The sequence below is a fragment of the Thunnus thynnus genome, chromosome 17, assembly GCF_963924715.1.
Source record: "Thunnus thynnus chromosome 17, fThuThy2.1, whole genome shotgun sequence".
NCBI lineage: Eukaryota > Metazoa > Chordata > Actinopteri > Scombriformes > Scombridae > Thunnus > Thunnus thynnus.
Window position 1 is genome coordinate 22,750,565 of NC_089533.1, and position 25,875 is coordinate 22,776,439.

The following is a 25,875-nucleotide window of genomic DNA, read 5'->3' on the forward strand; positions in this document are numbered from 1 at the left end:
GTGTGTGTGTGTGTGTGTGTTTGTGTGTGTGTGTGTGTGTGTTTGTGTGTGTGTGTGTGTGTGTGTGTGTGTGTGTGTGTGTGTGTGTGTGTGTGTGTGTGCATGTGCGTGTGTGTGCATGCGTGCGTGTGTGCATGCGTGCATGTATGCATGCATGCATGTGTGTGTGTGCATTTATGCAAACAAACATATTCATAAAATGTGATTTTGTATACACGATTTTTGTGGAGGTGTGTATTTTTGCGTCTGTGTGGGTGGGTGATACTTGATTCCCTAACCAATCAAATATCCATGTCACAGTGAGGGCCTGCATCTATAAATTGGAGTGTGTATTTATGTACATATGTGTAAGAGAAAGAGACAGAAGACAGAACAGTCTCCAGTCCTACTTGTTGCCTGATACTGCAGACGCTGAAGAAAGAAGCTGAAAGATGAAGACTTTGGCCATCCTGGTTCTCTGCTCTCTGGCAGTCATCTGTCTGACTTCAGGTAAGATCTACACAGCTATATGCAGACTTACACCCTACATGTTAGAAAAAGCTCTTTATTAAAACACTATATTATATTATTTCAACTTCAAGTATTTGTTACTCTGAAAACAAAGTTTAAAAACTGATTTATTTGACTTAAGTGAAGACAAAGTGTTGCATTAAACTTTGGTAAAAGGAATCAATTGAAAAAATGACACTTCCTGCGCTGAAAATTTAACAACAAAATAATTATTATTCATATTTTTCTCTTCATTTTTGACAGATGCCTCAACTGGCACCCAGCTTGCAAGTGACAACCCTGCTCAGGAGGGTAAGATCATGATTCAAAAATATGATTTTGACTGTATCATCAATATGCATGTATTCTGCCACAGTTTATGAAATCAATTACTATGTAAGTGTGAGTCAGTCACTTGATTTTCAGAAATGTTCAAGTGCCTCCTTCATAAAATTAATAAAAAATAGTTTAACATTTGTTTGAAATAAGTCACATTTACTGTAGAATATTGATCAAGAAAAAGCAGATTTCAATCTTTCACACATTGCATCAATTCTGACATGCACTACTGTACATTCTATATTACAGTATATTACTATCACTGTATATATCATAGTTAACATTATAGTTATATATATATAGTCAAAGCATCTTTAGTCTATATTTTGTAGTTTTTTAATTGTATTTCAAGATTTCAGATTTTATTTAGTCTATATTAGTTATCGTGTATGATCTATCTATCTATCTATCTATCTATCTATCTATCTATCTATCTATCTATCTATCTATCTATCTATCTATCTATCTATCTATCTATCTACCTATCTATCTATCTATCTATCTATCTATCTATCTACCTATCTATCTATCTATCTATCTATCTAAAAAATCAATATTTTAAACACAAAACAGTTCTTCATTTCTGCCGACATTTTCAAGCCTGATCCTCCACACATGCTTTTATTTGGTTGATTTTATCAATATAGGCACATATTGATATAAAATCCTATGTATTTATACAATGTTTCACAAATGTCTGTAAGACATAGTTATGCTAAATGTGCATGATGTGCAGGTTTGTTTGTGGAGAGGGAGCAGGCCTCTACAGTTGTGAGACAGAAGAGAGCTGCTACAGAGTTATCCCTGACCCAGCTGGAGAGGTATTTCAGTGGTCGTGCACCCTCACATATCAGCATCAAATTCAATTTCATATCTATCTGCTTTTTAATCTAACATTGTCCAATCATGTCTTATTGGTTCTGGATGATCTCTTGATTGAGTCAAAGATTAGATTAGATACCGAAACATATACAGTTGTATCTTTTCTATCATCTGGAATATCATGAATCTGTGGTAATTCCCACCCTCTCTCTCTCCACTCAGCCTGAGAGAAGTATGTGAGGCCAACCTGGCTTGTGAGAACATGATGGACACCTCTGGAATCATCGCTGCCTACACCGCCTACTATGGACCAATCCCCTACTAGAAGCCAAACCACATCCACTAATTGCTCATCACCACTTTCTTTTCTTTAATTCCCTTTTTATCACATTGAACCTTGAACATTTTTCTAAGCACATGCGCAAAAAAAAAAACTTGCCAGTATGTAGAAGTTATTACACCAATGAAAAAGCAGGAGATGTAGGGATACAGATGTGAGCAGATGGGTGAGAGTAGAGCAAGAGGATTGGCATGTGAATATTTTTCCATCCTGCATAGACCCACACAATTGTCGCTATAGTTCTATCATTTCTGTCAGCCTGTAGAATAGTGTGATGACATTTAATAAAGATGAATAAACTCTGCTTTGTGTGCTCTGTTATTGTTCCCCACCTGGAATACTGGATAAATAAACATAGTTAATATATATAGTTAAATCATATTCTACCTGATCTGCACTAAATGTTTCCCCATGTGTGTAGATTACAGAACTGTATGACACTTACCTGGTAGTTAAACAAATAATATTAGATATATGACGATGTTAGAACAACCAGAGCCGCCCATGTTTGTTTACATTTTTATTTGAACAAATGAAACAGAGGGAAACCCATTTCAGTGAAAACAATTTGTTCTACACCAGACGTTATTATTTGATTTTACACAGTCAGGGCTGATGTCTACACCCATTACCAATACACCATGTAATACTGATGATATTAAGTTTCAGATGTATCACATTCATTCACTAATGGAACTACTTTGACTTACATTATTGCCCCAGTTGAACATGAGTATGACATCAAAAACTGCAGACAATGAGCCTTTATTGGACAACAAGAGCGTCATTTCACCACCCGTTTCTGTCTTTAACTAAATCCAAACATGCAGACTTTGTCTCCTGGAGGTTTTCTGGGTTGTGAATGCCAGCGTCTCCCTTTCAATTTAATATCTGTGAGCTCACATGAGTCACATTTCTCTGAGTGACTGATAAAACCATTCTTGTCATCAATACAGGAAAAACCTCTTGAATTTGGAGTAAATCCACTTTCTGTGGTTGGACTCTCACATCAAGTCCAAGTCCATGGCTGGACATATAAACCAGATACTGGAAGTGTTTGCTAACTTTGGCTGTTTCCTCTGAACATTATCCTTATAAATATATTGTTTAACACAACATGAATCTGGTCCTCCCCGCTGTATTTACTTCACATCAGATCCCCTAAAGCCCCTCATCACCAGAGCAGCGTCATCATCAGGACATCATCATAACATGAAAGTCCTCTGACACATCATCCCATTTTGGACAGACTTGGATTAGATTTTTTCTTGCCTGACACTGCTCCTTGTATAGAGCATCAATATGCTCTCTTGCAGCTGTAATTGGTGTAGAAACACTCTGCCATTTTGGCACTGACTTGAGTCAGACAGGTCTATCATCTACTCCATCACAGAAACTACTCTGTTGTTTTTGCTGTTTATTGTTACTGTACAAAGGAGACAGAGATAACAGAAAAAGAGAAAATGAGAAGAGATAAGATTCACAGTACAAAAACCATACAACATAACAAATCATAATCATCATAACTGTATCACTATTGACCCAGAGGTGTCTTGTGTTTGATGATGTGAAGCATGCTGTTTGTATCTGACTGATTTAACTAGTTAGTACTTCTGTTTACCTCTGGAAAGAATGGGTAATTAATAGAGCTGGGTATTGGTACTCCTTTAAGGTATTGACCAAAATAACCCAGTACCAAGTAGTATCGAAACTCCTCCAGTCAAAAAATACCTGCATTCGATTCTTTTTTTACCCTGATCTAGAGAAAAATGACTATTTGTATGGTTTTACTTGCAGACAATCACCCCAAGTGTTCTTCAGTTTAATGTGACGTGTGATTAACCCACTACTTCAGCAGCTACAGTCTGTAGTGATAATACTTCATTGTACAGTTTTGTACAGTTATTTAATAAATATTCCAATAATTTGAACACTTTCAAAATGTATTCATGTAAAAATAATTTGGATGGGGAGGAGTGATGGTATTCTACGCAACTGCTTGTTGGGTATTGAATGAAATAGAAAAAAAAAGGTACTTAAGTATTATATTGGTATCAGTATCACTTTAAGGGTATTGGTATTGGTACTGGTATTGTAATTCTTAAACGATACCCAGCCCTGGTAATTAATGAACCTACTGTACATTCTATATTACAGTATATTATTGTCACTGTATGGTGTTCAGTATATATTATAGTTAACATTATAGTTATATATATATATATATATATATATATATATATATAGTCAAAGCATCTTTAGTCTCTATTTTGTAGTTTTTTAATTGTATTTCAAGATTTCAGATTTTATTTAGTCTATATTAGCTATCGTGTATAATCTATCTATCTATCTATCTATCTATCTATCTATCTATCTATCTAAAAAATCAATATTTTAAACACAAAACAGTTCTTCATTTCTGCCGACATTTTCAAGCCTGATCCTCCACACATGCTTTTATTTGGTTGATTTTATCAATATAGGCACATATTGATATAAAATCCTATGTATTTATACAATGTTTCACAAATGTCTGTAAGACATAGTTATGCTAAATGTGCATGATGTGCAGGTTTGTTTGTGGAGAGGGAGCAGGCCTCTACAGTGGTGAGACAGAAGAGAGCTGCTACAGAGTTATCCCTGACCCAGCTGGAGAGGTATTTCAGTGGTCGTGCACCCTCACATATCAGCATCAAATTCAATTTCATATCTATCTGCTTTTTAATCTAACATTGTCCAATCATGTCTTATTGGTTCTGGATGATCTCTTGATTGAGTCAAAGATTAGATTAGATACAGAAACATATACAGTTGTATCTTTTCTATCATCTGGAATATCATGAATCTGTGGTAATTCCCACCCTCTCTCTCTCCACTCAGCCTGAGAGAAGTATGTGAGGCCAACCTGGCTTGTGAGAACATGATGGACACCTCTGGAATCATCGCTGCCTACACCGCCTACTATGGACCAATCCCCTACTAGAAGCCAAACCACATCCACTAATTGCTCATCACCACTTTCTTTTTTTGAATTCCCTTTTTATCACATTGAACCTTGAACATTTTTCTTTGCAGTTGCGCATAAAAAGCTCGCTAGTATGTACAATGACATTTAATAAAGATGAATAAACTCTGCTTTGTGTGCTCTGTTATTGTTCCCCACCTGGAATACTGGATAAATAAACATAGTTAATATATATAGTTAAATCATATTCTACCTGATCTGCACTAAATGTTTCCCCATGTGTGTAGATTACAGAACTGTATGACACTTACCTAGTAGTTAAACAAATAATATTAGATACATGACGATGTTAGAACAACCAGAGCCGCCCATGTTTGTTTACATTTTTATTTGAACAAATGAAACAGAGGGAAACGCATTTCAGTGAAAACAATTTGTTCTACACCAGACGTTATTATTTGATTTTACACAGTCAGGGCAGATGTCTACACCCATTACCAATACACCATGTAATACTGATGATATCAAGTTTCAGATGTATCACATTCATTCACTAATGGAACTACTTTGACTTACGTTATGGCCACTAGATGTCCCCACTTGAACATGAGTATGACATCAAAAACTGCAGACAATGTGGCTTTATTGGACAACAAGAGCGTCATTTCACCACCCGTTTCTGTCTTTAACTAAATCCAAACATGCAGACTTTGTCTCCTGGAGGTTTTCTGGGTTGTGAATGCCAGCGTCTCCCTTTCAATTTAATAACTATGAGCCCACAGGAGTCACATCAGATCCCCTAAAGCCCCCCATCACCAGAGCAGCGTCATCATCAGGACATCATCATAACATGAAAGTCCTCTGACACATCATCCGATTTTGGACAGACATGGATTAGATTTTTTCTTGCCTGACACTGCTCCTTATATGAAGCATCAATATGCTTTCTTGCAGCTGTAAGTGGTGCAGAAACACTCTTGAGTCAACTGTATGGTGTTCAGTATATATTATAGTTAACATTATAGTCATATATATATAGTCAAATCATCTTTAGTCTATATTCTGTAGTTTTTTAATTGCATTTTCACGATTTCAGATTTTATTTAGTTTATTTTAGCTATTGTGTATCATCTATCTATCTATCTTGAGTCAGACAGGTCTATCATCTACTCACAGAAACTACTCTGTTGTTTTTGCTGTTTATTGTTACTGTACAAAGGAGACAGAGATAACAGAAAAAGAGAAAACGAGAAGAGATAAGATTCACAGTACAACAACCATACAACATAACAAATCATAAATCATAATGTATGAAGTGTATAATGTCGGAGTGAATGTATGAGAGTGAGTAATTAATACTAGCTGACAAGTTTTATTTCATCCAAATTATATCATACTAAGTTTTGTTCCTTAGCTCACATCTCTGTATTCATTGGGTTCTTTTATGCTAATTAAATATCATGATAAAATGTTAGTGAGTTTTCTCCCACAGGAAGTTACCAAAGAAAATGTACTCTAAACTGATCAATGTTAATGGCACTTTGGGTTTAAATTTATTTCCTCATTGAGAGGGAAACAAAATCCCAAACGTCTTTTCCTTGGCCTTTGGAGTTCCCCTTGCATTTTGCCATGTGTATGTTTACCGCACACTGCATAACTGTATCACTATTGACCCAGAGGTGTCTTGTGTTTGATGATGTGAAGCATGCTGTTTGTATCTGGCTGATTTAACTAGTTAGTACTTCTGTTTACCTCTGGAAAGAATGGGTAATTAATAGAGCTGGGTATTGGTACTCCTTTAAGGTATTGACCAAAATAACCCAGTACCAAGTAGTATCGAAACTCCTCCAGTCAAAAAATACCTGCATTTGATCCTTTTTGTACCTTGATCTAGAGAAAAATGACTATTTGTATGGTTTTACTTGCAGACAATCACCCCAAGTGTTCTTCAGTTTAATGTGACGTGTGATCAACCCACTACTTCAGCAGCTACAGTCTGTAGTGATAATACTTCATTGTACAGTTTTGTACAGTTATTTAATAAATATTCCAATAATTTGAACACTTTCAAAATGTATTCATGTAAAAATCATTTGGATGGGGAGGGTGATGGCATTTTACACAACTGCTTGTTGGGTATTGAATGAAATAGAAAAAAAAGGTACTAAGGTACTATATTGGTATCAGTATCACTTTAAGGGTATTGGTATTGGTACTGGTATCGTAATTCTTAAACGATACCCAGCCCTGGTAATTAATGATCCTGCATAGACATCAAAGAAAGTCTCAGACCAACATGGCATGCGTGTGACTAACATAAGCTGGCAGCATGTTGCAGTTTTAAGAAAGTACCTGGTAGAGCTGCTCAACCAGTCTAACAATACCATGCCCTGAAACATGAAACTCTTAAGAATCAACATCATTGGTTTCTCGGAACACACACACACACAGACACACACACACACACACACACACACACACACACACAATACCACGTGATACAAATACCTCACTACCAGCTCAAACACTGCATCCAAAATGTTTCTTATGTAAAAGTACAAAAGTTTGGCAACCAAATGTACTCAACCCTCAGGCCTTGCTTTAAAATAGTATCAATTAAGCATATTAGGGACCTAAAAGGTCCCCATCAAAAACTGCCATAAAAATATTAGATATCTATATTTTTTCCACTTTCACTGAGTTCATTTTTTAAACTACCTTCAGTCCTGATCATACCTACCAAATATTCATTCAGAATTTCAACCCTTTAAATGCTAGTTTTTTTGATGGTACCACTTATTTTCATAAAAGAAAACACAAAAATTGAAACATTTTCAATACACTAAGGGCAAGTAAGATTTTTTTTTTTTGATAATCACGGTCTGGGATATGTCAATGATTAGCAACAACATTGATATTTATGCATTATTATTTTTTATGCAGTATAAGATTAAGGTATAGATTCTGACCTGTTAACTTATAGTGTATGAAAAGCGTCCTATAACGCTTCAAAGTTTTTACTTTCTAATAGCATATTATCCTATTTGCTCTAGAAATAAAACATAAATACAACATCACTTCAAACAACATTTATTTTACAAAATAAATAAATTAAAACAAAATTCAACATTTAACATTCAAAAATTCAGAACAAAAATGAATGAGTGTGTGAGTGAGTGAGTGAGTGAGTGTGTGAGTGAGTGAGTGAGTGAGTGTGTGAGTGAGTGAGTGAGTGTGTGAGTGAGTGAGTGTGTGAGTGAGTGAGTGAGTGTGTGAGTGAGTGAGTGAGTGAGTGAGTGAGTGTGTCCGTGTCTGTTTGTGCATGTGTGCGTGCGTGCATACGTGTGTGTGTGTCACAGGTAAGAAATGCATAGCTTGAGAACTGGCTGCATGAAATGAAATGAATGCATGAAATGAGCCTGGCATAACCCCTAGTGGAGAGAAATTCTAATGGTATTTATTTGTTCTTTAGGACAAACAGGAGAAAATTGCTCAATCAGCTGGAAAATAGTAAAAACTACAATTTTGAAGCCAGGGCTTCAATTTGAAAGCCTAATAAAATAGAATGCATGGTTATACAATATTGTGGCCATGAGATCAAAAAATGCAGTTTTTTTTTTGAGTGCCTGTATTTTGGCTACAGACACATACATACACACACACCGATTTTTCCATACACACACATACATCACATTTAGACATCCCTACCCACACATCCAACTCATTGAAGCTGCAATATACTTGGCTGCAGAATTCATAATAGTGGATTAATGCCCCTAGTGGAACTAGGTAAACAGCATGCATTTTTTGCACAAAGGGTTAAAAAAGAAAAAATGGCTCAATCAGCTGGAAAATAGTAAAAACTAAAATTTTGAAGCCAGGGCTTCAGTTTGAAAGTCTGAAAGTCAGTTTGAAAAACAGAATGCATGAATTTACGCAGTAGTCAACCACAGGATCATAAAATGTGGTTTTAAAGGGGTTTCGATGGGACCTAAAAGGGCCTTACATGCTGAAAGTTTATAGACTTATTACATTAAGTATTATAGACTTAATATAGGATCTGAGGTTGGATTTCCAAAATTGGATGAAAAAATACACACCTTTGCCAAAAATCATGGCTAAAGCATAATCACAGCCAAAATAATTGAAAAAATAAAACGTTAAAGACCCTTTTAGTTCCTAGTGAGGCACAAGGGTTAAAGTATCAAAGGTAACAGCAATAATTATGCAGTCAGTATTATATAATTATATTATTGTAACATTATCATTGATTTTATCATCATCTTTATATATTGTTGTGTGTTTAATCAGTAACAATGCTTTATTGCATTTTGTGTGTAAATTGTTCATCTAAAAAATAACTAGTAGCTGCATCTGTTAAATAAATGTAGTGAAGTAAAAATGCAGTATTTTCCTCTGATGTGTAGTAGTGTGGAGTTATAAAGCAGTATAAACTGTGAATACTCATGTAGAGTAGAAATACCTCAAAACTGTACTTGTTACTTTCCACTACTGGTGTCATTTGATTATTTGCTCTGAATAAAACTTTTTTAAATCAAAGTTTCATGATATGTTAAATAAATAAAATCTAAATATTGTTCAACATCCGGCCCCACACCTCTCCCTCCTTCTTGCATGACATGTTTGTCTAAACTCTAAATCTGGAAAGTCCCACGTGCATCACCTGGAATCAAAGCATTAAAAGACTTCCCTGTGGCTGCTGCTGCAGACACATTTATGATCCCAGCGCTGCCACAGATACTTAGCCAGCAGGATGGACCTGTTAACATTTGATAAGGACAACCATGACCGTATTCAGGCAGTGGAAAACTCATTTAGTCCTTCAGGGAGTTCTCTGTCCCAGCCGGGTCGGATTCTGATAGGAGAGGGCCATCTGACGAAGCAGGGTCATCGGAAAACACAGCCTAAGGCCTTCTTCCTCTTCAGTGATGTTCTGGTGTACGGAGGCATCATCCTCAGCGGTCGCTGGCATAAAAATCAGAAGATTATCCCTCTAGGTGAGCAACTCATCTGCTTCTCCTGCATGTGGCTAACCAAACTTGATCTAATGAGGCAGAATACGTCCCCTGAAGGGAAAGATAATAATCAAACTGAAACTTTCATTTTTACCTGAGTTTAGAGTGCTTTAACATTTACAGGGAAACATGAAGAAGGTTGAAACAAAGCTAAAAAAGCCAGTTGATTTTTGTTAAATGTAAAAATTCCAATGCTTTATCACCATAAATGAAATTACTATCACCTCCATTGTTTTAATGTGCTGGCAGTAGTTTCAGAGGTGGATATCTCAAAACCTCAGCCCATAAAACCAACATTATCTGTATGGCTAAATCATCATGGAGCATGTCAGAGAATACACTAAACTGTGTGGGCTTATTACTTCCAATGATGTATATGATGATGATATAACTGCCTTCAACTCTATTTTATGCCTTTTGTTTTCTTATGTAGAAATGTGAAGTTTTGAATGTGCCAGGCAACTGGTCATAATAAATCATAGGTAGAAAAGAGTGCCAAGGGATAATTAGAGTGAGTTAATTCATCAGTGAGTAACTTTTTCTTGGAGGACAAGCTCGTTGAAAAGTATCTTTGTTATGTTTAACATCAATATGTCATCTTCACTGTCATTTCAGAGGACATCCAGCTGGAGGACATGGAAGATGGTGTGGTATTTAAGAACCAATGGCTGATACGTACACCACGCAAGTCTTTCTTTGTGGCCGCTCCTTCACTGGAGGTTAAGCAGGCCTGGATGGAGCACATTGAAGAATGTCGGTCCAACCTGCTGCAGTGTAGCAGCCGCCAACCAGGGTCAACCTTTGCTGTTTCCTGGATCCCAGACCGCGCCTCCTACAAATGCATGCGCTGCTTACACAAGTTCACTGCAACCAACCGTCGACACCACTGCCGTAAATGCGGCTTCTTGGTCTGCAATTCATGCTCTAAACACCGAGCAGTGATAGGACACATTCACCCCACTAAGCGGTTGAGAGTCTGCAAGCTCTGCCACACGAGCAATGAGGAAGTGGCTGAGGAGATACCTCGCCAGAGGGGAGACAGCACTGAAAAGAACAGCTCAGAGGAGGATGATTTGGCAGCATCCAGTGATGAAGAGGAGGTGGGTGAGGTGATGCAGGACCAGCTCCCAGCAGGTGGCTGGACTCCAAGATGGGGCCAGAAGGGTACCTATGTTTACGCAAAACCAATGCATCTGCAGCCTTAGTAAAACATAACCACATCAAGACTGTTGTACATAACTGCTGCTCACCATCATTAAACATTCTGGTGTCCTATGAACAATAGATAGTTGACTTTTTGAATGGATTCTGATGAAATTGGATCCAGCTAATTACAGTAGCAGCTTGTTAGAAGTCCATAGAGAAAACCCTTAAACAAGAGAATAATGTAGCCTATTAAGTTAAGAGTTTGTACTTATTTACTGCTGTGAGAATTGTATTATTGCTGCACTTTTTACACTGTGCTTATGTAAACACTTGCTGCAAAGCCATCACAGAGCACCTTTATCTTGTCAGAGCGTTATTGTTATTTGATGTCAGAGGATCTGACAGTTTATTCAGGCCTCAGTGTGATTTTAATCAAATGTGCATGTGTGTGTGTGTCAGTCGCTGTTTACATTTTCACTACTCTATCATCTACTCTTACATTTAGCTTTGAAAATATCTATGAACAATAAAGCACTTAGACAACAAGTAAAAGATTTGTGTCTGTTGTGATGATTTCTCGAATGTCATCTTGAGTGCATCCATGTTACTTTTTCTCATTGTCATTTCTCATTCAGATGCATGCATTTTTCTCTCTCAACTTAAAGGATACATTCACAATTTTTCAAGTCTGTCTTAAAATAAAAAGTCAGATGCCCCTATGAACATTGAAACATATTTTGCTCGCTGTAATCATTCCTCTTGTTCATAACAACCATTAGAAGATACCCTCAAAATCTGGTCACAATGTAGGTGATAATTATAAGCAATTATAAGTCAAGATGCTCAAAGTGAACAAGTGATAAACATAACAAATAACAACAATTATAACAATTGCCATATTATTTCTAATCATAGATGAGTCATTTCTGTGTAACCTGTGTCAAACCTGTTCGACTGGGCTTTCTCACAAGGAACAAGGAAATGTGGCCTTTTTTTCTCACACAAAGATGTTTTTTAATACAGAGTGAATTTTGAGTGATCCTTCCCCCTAAAGGGAGAAGTGGACCCAAACCATGCCAGCAAAATGCCCCGCACAATATAACAGAGCCACCAGATCCCCTCAATGTAGGGGATGAGCATTCAGACCTGTACCGGTTGTATACAACAATACAATACTGTACTAATTCCATTCAGCAATTGTCAGTCGGTTTGAGAGTCAAAATGGCGAAATCAGTTGGCCAACATTTCGTATTCCATTATAAAGGAATTTAGATGCAGATCTTAAAGGGCAGGTTGACAATTTTTCAAGTCTGTCTTAAAACAACAGTCAGGTGCCCAAATGAACATTTAAATGGGCTTTTCTTGCCATATTCCTTCCACAAACATCCTTCTGTGCAAAACATGTATTAAAAGTTTATCTGAAGGTAATATGAAGCTTCAGCTGTCCAAATCAAGCAGATATCTTTCAATGTTACAGTCTTTAGTGACAACGTCTGTACTATACTTCCACTGCAGCTCAACAGGGAAACACTGTCAGAGGAAACACAAAGACGAAATTTGATGCTAAAAAGACTGTAAATGTGTCAGATATCCACTTGGTATGACTTACTCAGACTGCTGAAGCTTCATAAAAGCTTCAGATAAACTTTTAAATGCATTTTTGCACAAAATGACTGTGGACATACTGTGGATTTTGGTCTCCATCACTTACAGTGAAAGCACATTTGAAAGGAATCTTTTAATAGCTGGTATGAATGGGAGGAATGATTACAGCAAAACCTCTTTCAGTGTTCATATGGGTTGTTGTTTTAAGACAGACCTGAAAAATTGTGAACCTATTCTTGAAGATGAAACAGTGAATCAAATTAAAATGGAATTAATTCACAGTTGTCATCCCTGATATTTGTTCAGTAAAGCTCATACTATGTAATATCAACTAACATGTCCTATATAAAACCACTTTCCGAAAACTTGTGTCACACAATTAAAATGAACAATGAACGCTCGTGCCCTTTAGTGGTCGCAGTGAGTAGCTACACCCACAGAGCGTGTAGTAACGCACTGTGTCCAACAGGCAGCAGTGTAGACAAATGATTATACATGCTCTTGAGGCAAAACATCACACCATAATTATAATATACATATCATAAGTCTTTAGTAATGCATATGTAAATAATAAAAACCTAAAGTAGCAAAATGTTTTTATTATTTTAAAAAAGGAGGACCGCTTCCAGCGTATCACCACTAACTTGTTTTGATGACGTCAAATTCGCCTCTTCCGCTCGGTCTCGCGGCAGTAAACATGGCGAACGGCTAACGATTCAGTCCCGACGGCCTTGCTTTTTCTTTTCCAGAGATTAAACTATACGTATTACGTTACATTTGGCGCACAGAGCTGCGTGCGTAGGGCGCTGTGCTCTGCAGGTTTTACTTGAATAAAAGGTAAAGTCAAGTTTTGTGCTGCTGTCCAGGCTAACGCGGCCCTAGCATAGCTTGCCGGTCAAATGCTGCATGACCAGCTAACAGTTAGCTTTGTATCACAGTTGAATTATCTGGCTTCATAATGTTTGCCAGCCTTTTAAAACCTCAGCAGTGTTTCATTACGCTCTGTTTTGCACCTTATCTTTTTATATTGATTTAGTTCGTGTAATAGTCGTGTCTTGGGTGTCAACTAACTTGTTAACTGTAGCTAAACCGTCCATAGAGCATGCAGTGTTTTTTTTCATAATCAACGCTGTATTCCCAGATAGCTACAGTTGTACCAATACCAAAATGTCAATTCTATACACCAAGAGACAACTATAGTGTTGTTATCGGTATCTAAAGTTAAGTAGAGTTAACTTATTTGCAGATGTGCATAAGTTTTCAGTCATCATTGTTGTTTTGATACTTGGCAGGGTGAAGGAGACGCACCGGCACGATGGGGCGACGTTCAACCTCCTCCACCAAGAGTGGGAAGTTTATGAACCCCACCGACCAGGCCAGTAAGTATCGATCATAACCTACATCTGGTTCCCCTGACACTGACATGCTAGTTAAAACCTGAAAAGATGGTTATCTATTGCTGTCAAATGTCAGAAAGATAACAAATATGAACTTGTTCTCCACCTTCTTTACAGGAAAGGAGGCCAGGAAAAGAGAGTTGAAAAAGGTACTCATTGTCTTGAGGCATAAGAGTCACTTTAAATGTACTCTGTCATCTTAAAAATAAAAGTAATTTTATTGTGTTGATAACATCTCCCCTCATTTGTGAATACTCCCACTAGAACAAGAAGCAGAGAATGATGGTGAGAGCAGCAGTGCTGAAGATGAAGGACCCCAGACAGATCATCAGAGACATGGAGAAGCTGGATGAGATGGGTGAGGAGGCTGAATTTGTATGTTGCTATTGAACTGGCATTTGTGCAGTTTAAAATAGGTCTGTGAATGTATCTGTCCTTAGTTCTCTTACTGTAAAAAGATAAGAGTTGTATTGTTATTAAAGTGCATTGCATAATTTGTTTCCAAGATTTAAGGACCATTTCAACATTCATTAATCTATAACCAAGATTCACAATATTCTGAATTTCACAAATAATTTGCTGGCTCTTCTGTAACATCTGCAATAGAGTTCAACCCAGTACAGCAGCCTTTGCTGAATGAGAAGGTGTTGAGGGACAAGAGGAAGAAGCTACGTGAGACATTTGAACGCATTGTCCGTCTGTATGAGAGGGAGAATCCTGACACATACAAGGAGCTTCGCAAACTGGAATTGGACTATGAGACCAAACGTGGGCAGCTGGCTCTCTATTTTGACTCAGTCAAGGTGTGTTTGTGTGTGATTGCTCTGTGTGTATTTTTTATTTACTGTATTTCTAGTCAAGGGTTTGTAGAAATGTAATATTTATCCCTGATGAATAGAACTTAAACATCAAAGGTTTTGATTAATATTAATCCAAATGGGGTTGAAGCATTTGCATAAAATTCAGGAAATTATGTACTGGGAAGGACCAACATCCAGTATGTGTCTTTTGATGAAATCTGTACACAGCATGTTGAGCTTCAACACTTAATATTCTAGTTGCTTTACTTTGCTTAGGCTTTTTGGTGATCATGTATGTTATGTCTTCCTTTTCAGAATGCAGAGTCTGTGGAGGTTGATAGTATCCCTTTACCAGATATGCCTCACGCCCCCTCCAATATCCACATCCAAGACATCCCGCTACCAGGGGCTCAGCCTCCCTCCATACTGAAGAAGAGCTCCTCTTTTGGGTAGGCATTAACCTTTGTATGTGAAAGGCTTCTGTAGTTTAACTCAGTATATGATGCTGCTGAATTTGACTGTGCCACTGAGGTAATTAAGTGTTTTATTTCAACTTTGGCATTATTTCCCTGTACGATTGAGTCAACTATCAATCATTTGTCTGTTCCAAGAAAACTCTGCCATTGCTTTGCAAAGCCACAATAAAGGAAGCTAAATTATGGGCTACAATTTAAATAACCTAACACCCAAAATAGGTTTGTAACGCAGATAATGTGTAGAAAGTAAGTACTGATGCTTTTATTAGACGTTTGTTGTTGTCTTGTAAGCCAATGATGGCCGGGCACTCTTTGTTGTATGACAATGCATCCATTCATTCATCATCTCTCTCCTTTGGCTGTTTCCCTGTTTCTCACAGTAAAGGATCTCTATCGTCATCGTCCGGACCAGTGTTGGCAACAGTGCCAGGTGTCCCACGTTTACCTCCTGGAAAGAAACCCCCTGGTCCCCCACCTGGGCCCCCGCCACCACAGGTCCTGGCACTGTACGGCATTCCTGCTCGACGAGCGTATGGCACGGATGCAGGTAAAGCACACACTGTTCCCTCAATGACTACATTTCTAAATTCATTCAAGTGATTTTTGTGGGAGCAGGAGTTCAGGGATTTTGGATGAGTATTTTGCTTTTGATGATAATAGTGCTTTGCTTTCATAACTGTTTCTGCTCACATTTCTGTGTTGCCCTAACTTTTTTTTTTTTTTTTTTTACAGAGCCCTCCATTCCTGGTTTAGAAAAGGACCCTTCAATGGACTTGGGAAGAGACCGGGACAGTGGCAGTGAGAGTGACAGAGATCGAGATGATGTGGATGACGATGACAGCGAGTCTGAGGAGGACAGTGAAGAAGAGAGAGATGAAGGGGGAGACGGTGACCAGAGAATGAGTGTGGACAGGCAGGATGATGAGAGGGAAAGAGAGGACGACAGAGATAGAGGTGAAAGACATGCTAGTGAGTGTTTTAGAATTGTGTTGACTTGACTTAAAACAGCTTCCTTAATTTTATATATGCATGCTGGTGATTTCTGTTCTTTTATTTTGCAGAAATGTTATGTTTTTTAGGTAAAATAGAGGAAAATTGCAGTATTATCACAGTTACAGTTTTAGAAAACTAGCTTGTTAATTCCCATCAGTTGGTTATCATAGAAAAATGTGTTAATGTCTTAACTTCTTTAGGTCGCAGTGTGCGTTTCGCAGACATCCCTGCAGAGGCCCCCCGTGAAGGAAAGAGGAAGAAAAAGAGGTTGGTGAAGAAGACCAAGGCCATTACCCCACTGCAGGCCATGATGTTAAGGATGGCAGGTACTAGAGTTTACCAGTGTTATTGTTAAATACTTCCTAACCTTTTTTTAAATTTCTGATGACGTGGTATATTATTATCTTTTGTCTTCAGGTCAGTCTATTCCTGAAGAGGAGGAAGAAGAAGAGGTAGAGGAGGAATACACAGATGAATCAGACAGCTCGGACATTGAGGACAGGGGACCGCCAGGTGACAACCAATCCCACCTGCGTCCACCCCCTCCTGGTGGGCCAGTGGGACAGCAAGGGCCTCCACACTTGCAAGGTCCGCCAATGGCTGGGCCTCCACCACTGGGTCCACCCCCAGCTCCTCCAATGAGGCCTCCTGGTCCACCCTCTGGCCCGCCTCCTGGCCCACCGCCAGGTTAGTTACAACATTTTTAGCGAGAATACTTCACTCCAACTCTGAACTGGATACTAGAATAAAACTCTGAACCTGTTATTTTAAGATGTGCTACTGGTACTAATTCTCCATATGTAAATGGATACACTGTACGTCATTTAGATGATATATTCTGTTATTGTCAGGTGCTCCTCCGTTCTTGAGGCCTCCTGGTATACCTGGAGGCCTGAGGGGTCCAATGCCTCGTCTTCTTCCTCCTGGACCTCCACCAGGCCGGCCCCCTGGCCCTCCACCAGGCCCTCCTCCTGGCCTTCCACCAGGCCCTCCACCTCGCGGACCCCCTCCCAGACTACCACCCCCAGCACCACCAGGTAAGCATATGTGTGCAGTGTAAAGGCACTCATCTGTGTGTGTGCATGCACATATGTGCAATATTGACATATCATCATATATATGAAAGCATAATTTATGTTTTAACTTATGGAAAAAGCTCAACTCTGGAGTGGCAAAGAGGAATTTCTCATACATCCATACATCTGTCTTATTACAGGTATCCCACCTCCTCCCCCAAGAGCAGGAGGGCCCCCACGTCCACTTGCCCCACCACTCTCCCTCTTTCCTCCCCCTCTCAACTCCAACGTGCTCAGTGCTCCTCCCAACATTGTCCAGCGGCAAAAAGGCTCAGGATCTGGCCAGGATGGTTCACAGAGCAACATGCCACCACCTGCTATGCCCATGCGACCAGGTGTCATGCAGATGCCCCCTCCCCCGGGGACTGCTGCAGCCTCCGCAGGCACCAACCCTGGCAGCAACCCCCCCAGCCACCACCACGCAGCTACCATCGAAAAACGAGCCAACATTACCTCTGTCGCTGCTGCAGCAGGCAACCTGGCAGCGGGTGCAGCCTCTGGTGGGGCCACCATCTCTGCCAAACCTCAGATTATCAATCCCAAGGCGGAGGTCACCCGCTTTGTGCCCACGGCACTGAGGGTGCGTAGGGACAAGAGCGGAGTAATGCCCGGAGCAGCAGCTGGGCCTATGGAGAAAGTTGGGGGTGGTGCTGGAGGAAGGAGGGGAGATGAAGGCATTGGAGGTGGCATTGGGCAGAAACAGCAGGCAGCCGCTGCTCAGATGGGTTTGGCGAACCCAGCCCAGATGGGTGCTGTGCCTCAGCCCAACATGAAGACTAAAGACCAGGTGTATGAAGCCTTTATGAGGGAGATGGAGGGACTCCTCTGAGACCCGAGGGTATTGGGGGTAATGTTCAGTGAACAAAAGGAATGCATTTGTTTTTGATTTCTGTGTTTTCTGTGCAGAGTAATAGAGGTAGCTTTCTTCAAGGCGAACAGCCAATTTCTCTTTTTAAACCAAGCAAAGGCTGCTAATTTCCTAGTACTGGTCTCATCGTTGTTTAACCTGGACTATTATTTGTTGTATCAAAGACAACGTTAATTGGATGTAAATGTCTGATTATATATGTAATTGGAAACATTTCAATTGGTTAATATTCCACTAGGCAACTCATAAAGAGAACACTATGCTCTGCACCAGAGACTTACAAGTGCTTTTTGTTCTTCAGTATATTATTTCTTTTCCTACAACTGTATTTTTCTCCAGCCAGCTGTTTGTCATTTGTCATGACCTGAAAAAGCATTTTGTATGATTGTATTACTGTTTATTTTATTGATGATCTCCTAAACATGTTGGACATCCAAACAATGATGTGAATGTTTGTCAACCATTGACAAAATACATGTCTGAAACTGTTAGATCTGCAGCTAAATAAATATTTCAAGACCCGTTTTTACCTAATGTCTCAGTGTGATTTAATAATAGCAAGACAATATAAGCAACACACCCATAAAATGATTATTAACAAAATAATTAATTTCTGGATGCTTTATATCTGAGAAATCTTACCTAAATCCCATCAGTGAGAAATTAAAATTCTCAGAATGTATTTCTCCTCGAAACTACATGTTTTAAGGTTTTATAACTTTATTGATTATCCATCATCTTTTTAAGATAGGCGTCATGTCATCAAATATCTCGTGGTTCATCGATCGAGACACAAGACAAAACGCGAAAGGACAGATCAAAAAAACACAAATTCCCATCATGCACTGCGCTTAAGCGTGGACTCTTCCGCACCTGCGCAGTGTGGAGCTGACCACACGTTCACGTTGGGGCGAAAAGCATGGCGGACGACTGTAAGGAAAGCCCGAAGCTAAATACAGATGAAACACTCGAAGGCTCGAGTAGTAATGATGATAACAGCAACGATAATAGCGGCGAAAACGATGAGGCAGTGAAGACCTTCAAAGATTTGGTAGGTTTGTCTTATAAAAGACGTTATTTTAGCACCATAAACAAGCGGCATCTTAGCAGTTCGAGTTAGCTAAAGTAAGCTAGTATCCTATGTAAACAGTATTTCTATCGTAGGAAATATTCCTGTTATCTGACAAAGTTTAGTGAATGTTTATAAATTGGTGGTACAACATTATCCGCATCTTACAAAGGTCTCTGCCTGGTGTCTTTGCTGTTTGCAGGGTGTCACTGAGGTTCTCTGTGAGGCTTGTGATCAGCTTGGATGGAAGAGTCCAACAAAGATTCAGATAGAAGCTGTACCGGTGGCTCTGCAAGGTGAGAGATCACAGTAAACACCTGTCAACTGATCTTGGGTCTGTGCAACCCATCAAATGTGCTTCCTCTAAATGCCAATAGTGAAAGAAGTATTCACATCTATTACTTAAGTAACTATTTAAGAAAAAGTGGTAATAGTGAAAGTCCTGCATTCAATGTGTTACTTAAGCAAAAGTACAGAAATGTTTAGCAACAGGTTCTTAAAGAGTAAAAGTTCTGGTGCAGATTGGCCCCTGTTGGTATTACAAGATTGTATATTATTTTATTGGATTGTTGATTAAATTTTTGATTAATCGTTTAGTCATTTGGTCTATACAATGGTGAAAAATGTTGATTGCCGTTTCCCAAAGCCCAAGATGCAACCTCAATGTCCACAACCCAAAAATATTCGGTTTACTGTCATAGAGAACTAAAGAAACTACAAAATATTCATCTGAAACCAGAGAATTTGGGCATTTTTTTCTTATAATATCACTTAAAACAATTAACCGATTATCATAATAGTTGGCAGTTAATTTTGTGTTGATGGTCTATTGGATTAATCGTTAGGCAGTGTTTCAGTGTTGTAGCTTGCTGTGGTGGAGCTAAAATGTTGTATATTGTAGGATGGGTTCATTTACTGTATAAACCTTGCACTGTATTTTACATACTTAAAGTTTTTTTGTGATTGATAATGTGCAAGATTTTGCTTTTTCACAGTTGAAGTTGATGTGACGCACCTGTCAGTAAAGCTTTCTGGTGCGCCTGAACTTTGTAGTAATTATTGTAGGTTTTTAAAATCTTTATCAGCAAAGTAACGACACCTGTCAAATAAGTGTGGTGGAGTAAAAAGTGAAGCACATCTCTCTGAAAAGCACAGGAGTAGAAGGAGAAAGTAAAATAAAAATAAAGTTCTCAAGTGAAGTACAATCCTCAAAACTGCACTGAAGTGGATGTATCTAGTTACTTTCCACCACCACTAAATATCTATGGCTTCTGTCTGTCTGTGTCTGTACCTTCTTCTTGAACTGCAGGAAAGGATGTTATCGGCTTGGCAGAGACTGGCTCAGGAAAGACTGGTGCCTTTGCTCTACCCATCCTCCAGTCACTGCTGGCCTCACCCCAGAGGCTTCATACCCTCGTCCTCACCCCCACCAGAGAGCTGGCATTTCAGATCTCTGAGCAGTTTGAGGCCCTGGGCTCCAGCATCGGTGTTAAGTGTGGTATGTCCATTAAAGATTAGCTTGTCTCAAATGATGCAGGAGACTTTTTCTGGTTCGGTAATTAACACTTTGTCTCATTTCTGTTGCAGCTGTCATAGTTGGAGGAATTGACATGATGTCTCAGTCTTTGGTGTTGGCAAAAAAACCACACATTGTTATTGGTAAGACCTTAAGAGAAACTAGAATCACACCCAAAGCAAGCAAATGTATTCATTTTATATTGAATTATCACTGTTGTACTGTACTTAAATCTCTGGAATTAGAACTGTAATACCTTGTTACACCTTTTATTATATATATATATATATATATATATATATATATATATATATATATATATATATATATATATATCTTCTTTTTTTTATCTTCTTTTTTTTCAATGAGCTGATAATTACAGCATCAGCGTGATGACGAATAAGTGAAATAAATGTGTTTGCAGCCACACCTGGTCGGTTGATAGACCACATGGAGAACACCAAGGGCTTCTCCCTACGAGCTCTGAAGTTCCTGGTCATGGACGAAGCAGACAGAATCCTCAACATGGACTTTGAGACTGAGGTGGGTCTCTAGAAATTCTTCATTGCATTTAACATGGAGACTTATTATTATTATTATTATTATTATTATTATTATTACATGAGTGGAAATATTCCTTTAATGTATTTGGAATACTGCAACAAAAATAATGAAATCTCTGACACTTTGAGGCTGTTTTCCTCTGACCAAGTTTTCTTTTTTTTGTCAGGTGGATAAAATCTTGAAGGTGATTCCCAGAGAGAGACGCACCTTCTTGTTCTCTGCCACCATGACCAAAAAGGTAGACAAGCACTATTATTCAGACCTAGTTGACAGGTGATCTCCAGTCTTTACAGCCTTGTTTAGTTGTGTGTTACTGGTTGATGAAAACTAATAAGTTGACACTGGAGCATTAAACCACTTGTAGAGCCTGCAGTTTGTTCTCTTGCACTGATATACTTTCATTTGTCTACAGGTCCAGAAACTACAGAGAGCAGCTCTGAAAGATCCTGTGAAGTGTGCAGTATCCACCAAATACTCTACAGTAGACAAACTGCAGCAATACTACATCTTCATACCATCCAAGTACAAGGTAGGGCACAGACACACATTCTCAATTCATGCTGTAATATGCTGCAAGCTGTCTTTTCTCTGTAGCCAGGATATCAAAATGACTTTATTATATTCAAAATATTCACTTCTTTTGTGGCAGGACTGTTACCTGGTGTCCATCCTGAACGAGCTGGCCGGGAACTCGTTTATGATTTTCTGTAGCACGTGTAACAATGCACAGCGGGTGGCGCTGTTGTTAAGGAACCTGGGCATCACAGCTATCCCTCTTCATGGCCAGATGAATCAGGTAGAGCATCAGAGCAACACACAACAAGGCCATCTCTCACACTAACACATTCCAGTTGGCTTTAAAAAGTACAAAGTGTCCTCTGAACTCTGAGAATCAGACAGCAGCCTTGATGATGATGTTTTATACTGAACTGTGATGTTTTGATGAAAGAGGCTTAGTTTTGCCCAAGCACCTATTTTCATGCTCAGTTTCTCTCTTTTGACAGATTTTTGATTAAACAGTTAAATGTTGCAGATGCTGAGTCTTCTCAACAAACAAAAAACATCATTCAAGACTTGTCATTACAGTGCAGTAACCAACACTGTTGCAGAGCTTTCCTCCGCATCCACTACAGCATAAACCACAGAACCATAAAGTACTTAATTTTTTATAACAGCATTCTTTGATGCAGCCTCAGTGCATAGTTAAGTGAGTTTATGATGTAATTTATATGTTGTTTTTTGCAGAGAAATGTCCTTGCTTGTTTAGCATTCAGAAAACTCAACATATCATTTTCAATCATCGTCAGTATGTTTACCATAAGGAGATAAACCTGTGTTTGAAGAAATTGGTAGCCTAGTTTCCCATCATCAGTCACAATAGAGATACATTTTATGTGAGAAGGTTCCACTGCTGCTTTATTGTCAAGGATAAACATCAGCCTTTTTTCAGCTGTGCTGTGAATGTCAAAAAGCTTTGGCTCAATTTTGGCTGGACGAACAGCACCCTCCTCTGGTTTTGTGCCATACTGCAATACAATTTTTCCCCGCCAAATCTGACATGAAAAAGCAGAGCTATTCTGCTTGATACAGTATGTGAGGGTCTATGTATTTAAGATTTTGAGGAAGCGTTTCCATCAGTGCTGCAGCGTCTTTTGCTGTTTTATTTAATGCCGTACTCACACTCTGGATCTTCCTCCCTTTGTTGGTCAGAATAAACGTCTAGGAGCTCTAAACAAGTTCAAGTCCAAGTCTCGATCGGTGCTGCTGGCGACAGATGTGGCATCTAGAGGTCTGGACATTCCTCATGTTGACTGTGTTATCAACTACGACATCCCCACTCACTCCAAGGTACTTTGGTGCTTGTGTTCTCATTGCAGGTTTATTTCATGATTTCATTTGTTTCATGGATTTTTTTTCAATCTGTCTGCCCTCATAGGACTACATCCACAGAGTTGGCCGAACAGCTAGAGCGGGACGGTCTGGGAAATCCATCACTTTTGTCACTCAGTAAGAAATACTGCCTGTTCATTTTCACTAGCGTCCACTCTTCCTCTTTAATGACGCGATTTCTTTTCCCCCGTTGTGCCTCCCTTATTAAATTGTTGTTTTTTTATTAATGTTAAACTCAGAAGTTTGCTTGTCTTCTACCCTTTTTTAATGTGTTGCTGTTTGTGATCTAAGTAAATGAGTGAAAATAAGTTGGTTGCACTAAACTGACACATCCTGTTATCTTAGGTATGATGTTGAGCTTTTCCAGCGAATCGAAACCCTGATCGGGAAGAAACTTCCTGCCTTCCCTACCCAGGAGGAGGAAGTGATGATGCTGGTGGAGAGAGTGAGCGAGGCCCAGAGGTTTGCCAGGCTGGTAAGTCTGAGGCTACGGTCGAATAATCTTTTTTGTTTAGGAAAGTTCCTAACTGAGTGAAATGACCCGGAAATATCTAAATGGCAGCCATGATAAGAGCTGGTTGAATTCTCTAAATGCTAAGGAAAGGTGCTTCAGTGCTTCCTCTCTAATCTCCTTTAGCATAGGGTACACTTAACCATCCTTTATGAAAGGAAAGGAGATAATTCTGTCCTACAATTCTTTGTGGCAACAATATTTAAATTGTCCACAGCCTGTATCAACCATAACAACTTATGTAGTGGTTCTTAAGCTATTATATACATTGGCTAATAACAGATCATAATAGGCATATTAACCATAACACGGAAGTCTGTCTTCTTCAAGAAAACGGATGATGATGTTTTTAATTCAACATGTTTGAAACTTAAGAATGATGATATGTAGGCCTACAGTAGTAGATTTGTAGGCCTAACATGTTATGCTTAATCTTGCGTACATTTAATTTCGTTTTAGTTTCTGACTGGTAGCCTATATTCCTTTTTTTTAAATTCATTTCGAACCTTGTAGGGCTGTAGTCAACCAAAGAAAATCTTGGTCACAGTGAACTCAGCAGCCACACATCTCTCCGTTCTCTATTTCTCTGTTTTGCATCTTCAGGTTAGGCTAACCTATTGTTGCTAACTTTGGAGCTAACCTCCTAAACTTTTCCAGCACTTGGAGAAACAACAGATGTGATGTTTTAGCATTTATTAACTGTTACACTGGAGTCTGTGCTGTACATTTACTGCCTGACTGACAACTTATTACTAACCTTTTCCTCTGCTCTGCTTGCATCCATCGTCACTTTCCTGCCGCTCACTCTTTCCCACCCGCTATACACATACTACTCAGTATTCCTTAACGGAGTTGCGCTCCCAATAGTTTCCTAGGTAACGATGCAGAGGTTAACTCGCATTTCAGAACAGCGCTACACAGAGGCTCCCAAACGCTGTTGTTTTCCAAATGAAAGGATATTTGGTGTTATTTTTGGCATTACAAAATATTTTTTTGGCCTGGCAGGGGTTCTCGTTGTTATAATTATAGGAGAAACACTGATTCAGTAAACATTCAGTATGTTCAATAAGCGCTCAGCAAACGTTGAGTACAGTTAGACCCAGCAGTCTCCATTAGATTGGGTGAGTTCAAAATTCTGAAAATAACAGGGATGTGTTGAATACACCCCTGTTTTCACAGGTAATTTGTTAGTCTGTCCCTCCCGTCGCAGGAAATAATGGATTAATCCTGGAAAGCTATTGATGTAGCACTTTTTTCCTTATGAAAGTAACACGATATTCGTATTATATTGATTGTTTATTGAAAAAGTCACTCAACCAATGAAATTTAAGTGAGAAAAACAAAATTTTGTCTTCCTCAGGAAATGAAGGAGCAAGGTGAGAAAAGGAAAAGGCCCAAAGGAGGAGACAGAGACGAGGATGACACAGAACAAGCAAGCGGAGTGAGGAAGAAAGTGAAAGGAGGACCAGGAGGAGGAGGAGGAGGGAAGAAGAGGGGTGGAGCAGCCTGGAGGGGAGGACGCTGAGGCCTCCACCATTAATAGACTGTACATAACCACAACATACAAAGCCTCTCCTGTTTTTGATGTTAAACTTGATTATGACAACAGCATGTTTCCCAGCATTTAGTATGGGAGCATACGACTATTTAATTACAGAAAACATACTTTTCTTGTCCCTCTAACATTTTTCCATTTGTAATAAAATGCCACTGTAAAACAAAAGCTTGTGTTTGTTGTAGGGTGATTGAGTTAAAATGCTGCTGTTGTTGCTTTCAGACACAAGAGGGTGGTGTTTAGTTTACAGCAGGGGAATGGGAATGGTGACTCAAAGGACCAGTGTGTTTAGTGGCATCTAGCGGTGAGGGTGCAGATTGCAACCAACTGAATATTCATCTTCCTCTTCCAAGCGTGTAGGAGAACCTACGGTGGTCGTGAAACTCGCAAAAATACCTTTCTAGAGCCAGTTTTTGGT

The 25,875-nt window shown here is 39.0% G+C and overlaps 4 protein-coding genes across 6 annotated transcripts; all 4 read left to right on the forward strand.

Moving 5' to 3' along the window:
• bglap (bone gamma-carboxyglutamate (gla) protein) lies at window positions 1-5,036 on the forward strand. 2 transcript variants are annotated; one of them, XM_067616113.1, is made up of 4 exons: window positions 1-489; window positions 754-801; window positions 4,563-4,647; window positions 4,871-5,036. In XM_067616113.1, the coding sequence occupies exons 1-4, from the start codon at window positions 432-434 to the stop codon at window positions 4,971-4,973; spliced, it is 294 nt and encodes a 97-aa protein (XP_067472214.1). In that variant the 5' UTR covers window positions 1-431; the 3' UTR covers window positions 4,974-5,036. The 2 variants fall into 2 exon arrangements, with proteins under 2 accessions (XP_067472214.1, XP_067472213.1); XM_067616112.1 differs by lacking the exons at window positions 4,563-4,647; window positions 4,871-5,036 and adding exons at window positions 1,565-1,649; window positions 1,873-2,294.
• Window positions 5,037-9,726: 4,690 nt separating this feature from the next.
• LOC137168392 (pleckstrin homology domain-containing family F member 2-like) lies at window positions 9,727-11,586 on the forward strand. Its single transcript, XM_067570946.1, has 2 exons — window positions 9,727-9,973; window positions 10,607-11,586. The coding sequence occupies exons 1-2, from the start codon at window positions 9,730-9,732 to the stop codon at window positions 11,194-11,196; spliced, it is 834 nt and encodes a 277-aa protein (XP_067427047.1). The 5' UTR covers window positions 9,727-9,729; the 3' UTR covers window positions 11,197-11,586.
• A 1,802-nt stretch (window positions 11,587-13,388) lies between these two features.
• Window positions 13,389-18,881, forward strand: LOC137201312 (WW domain-binding protein 11). Of its 2 annotated transcripts, none has more exons than XM_067616289.1 (12): window positions 13,389-13,579; window positions 14,035-14,121; window positions 14,257-14,288; window positions 14,404-14,497; window positions 14,746-14,942; window positions 15,255-15,388; window positions 15,796-15,962; window positions 16,148-16,384; window positions 16,609-16,734; window positions 16,826-17,095; window positions 17,260-17,445; window positions 17,625-18,881. In XM_067616289.1, exons 2-12 carry the CDS (start codon window positions 14,058-14,060, stop codon window positions 18,311-18,313), a joined length of 2,196 nt encoding a protein of 731 aa, XP_067472390.1. In that variant the 5' UTR covers window positions 13,389-13,579; window positions 14,035-14,057; the 3' UTR covers window positions 18,314-18,881. The 2 variants fall into 2 exon arrangements, with proteins under 2 accessions (XP_067472390.1, XP_067472391.1); XM_067616290.1 differs by having other exon boundaries at window positions 16,148-16,369.
• A 346-nt stretch (window positions 18,882-19,227) lies between these two features.
• Window positions 19,228-25,625, forward strand: ddx47 (DEAD (Asp-Glu-Ala-Asp) box polypeptide 47). The gene is made up of 12 exons (XM_067571042.1): window positions 19,228-19,403; window positions 19,624-19,717; window positions 20,731-20,919; window positions 21,009-21,080; window positions 21,362-21,480; window positions 21,668-21,739; window positions 21,914-22,030; window positions 22,151-22,297; window positions 23,212-23,349; window positions 23,438-23,508; window positions 23,737-23,866; window positions 25,263-25,625. Exons 1-12 carry the CDS (start codon window positions 19,272-19,274, stop codon window positions 25,425-25,427), a joined length of 1,446 nt encoding a protein of 481 aa, XP_067427143.1. The 5' UTR covers window positions 19,228-19,271; the 3' UTR covers window positions 25,428-25,625.
• The last annotated feature ends 250 nt before the right edge of the window (window positions 25,626-25,875 follow it).

Bases quoted from the DNA above. Each gene is read 5' to 3' on its own strand.
- bglap (XM_067616113.1), top strand. From the start codon at position 432: ATGAAGACTTTGGCCATCCTGGTTCTCTGCTCTCTGGCAGTCATCTGT. The intron at 490-753 runs GTAAGATCTACA...CATTTTTGACAG, and splicing joins AGTCATCTGTCTGACTTCAG to ATGCCTCAACTGGCACCCAG. The intron at 802-4,562 runs GTAAGATCATGA...CATGATGTGCAG, and splicing joins TGACAACCCTGCTCAGGAGG to GTTTGTTTGTGGAGAGGGAG.
- LOC137168392 (XM_067570946.1), top strand. From the start codon at position 9,730: ATGGACCTGTTAACATTTGATAAGGACAACCATGACCGTATTCAGGCA. The intron at 9,974-10,606 runs GTGAGCAACTCA...CTGTCATTTCAG, and splicing joins TCAGAAGATTATCCCTCTAG to AGGACATCCAGCTGGAGGAC.
- LOC137201312 (XM_067616289.1), top strand. From the start codon at position 14,058: ATGGGGCGACGTTCAACCTCCTCCACCAAGAGTGGGAAGTTTATGAAC. The intron at 14,122-14,256 runs GTAAGTATCGAT...CCTTCTTTACAG, and splicing joins GAACCCCACCGACCAGGCCA to GAAAGGAGGCCAGGAAAAGA. The intron at 14,498-14,745 runs GTGAGGAGGCTG...CATCTGCAATAG, and splicing joins GGAGAAGCTGGATGAGATGG to AGTTCAACCCAGTACAGCAG.
- ddx47 (XM_067571042.1), top strand. From the start codon at position 19,272: ATGGCGGACGACTGTAAGGAAAGCCCGAAGCTAAATACAGATGAAACA. The intron at 19,718-20,730 runs GTGAGAGATCAC...CTTGAACTGCAG, and splicing joins TGTACCGGTGGCTCTGCAAG to GAAAGGATGTTATCGGCTTG. The intron at 21,481-21,667 runs GTGGGTCTCTAG...TTTTTTTGTCAG, and splicing joins ACATGGACTTTGAGACTGAG to GTGGATAAAATCTTGAAGGT.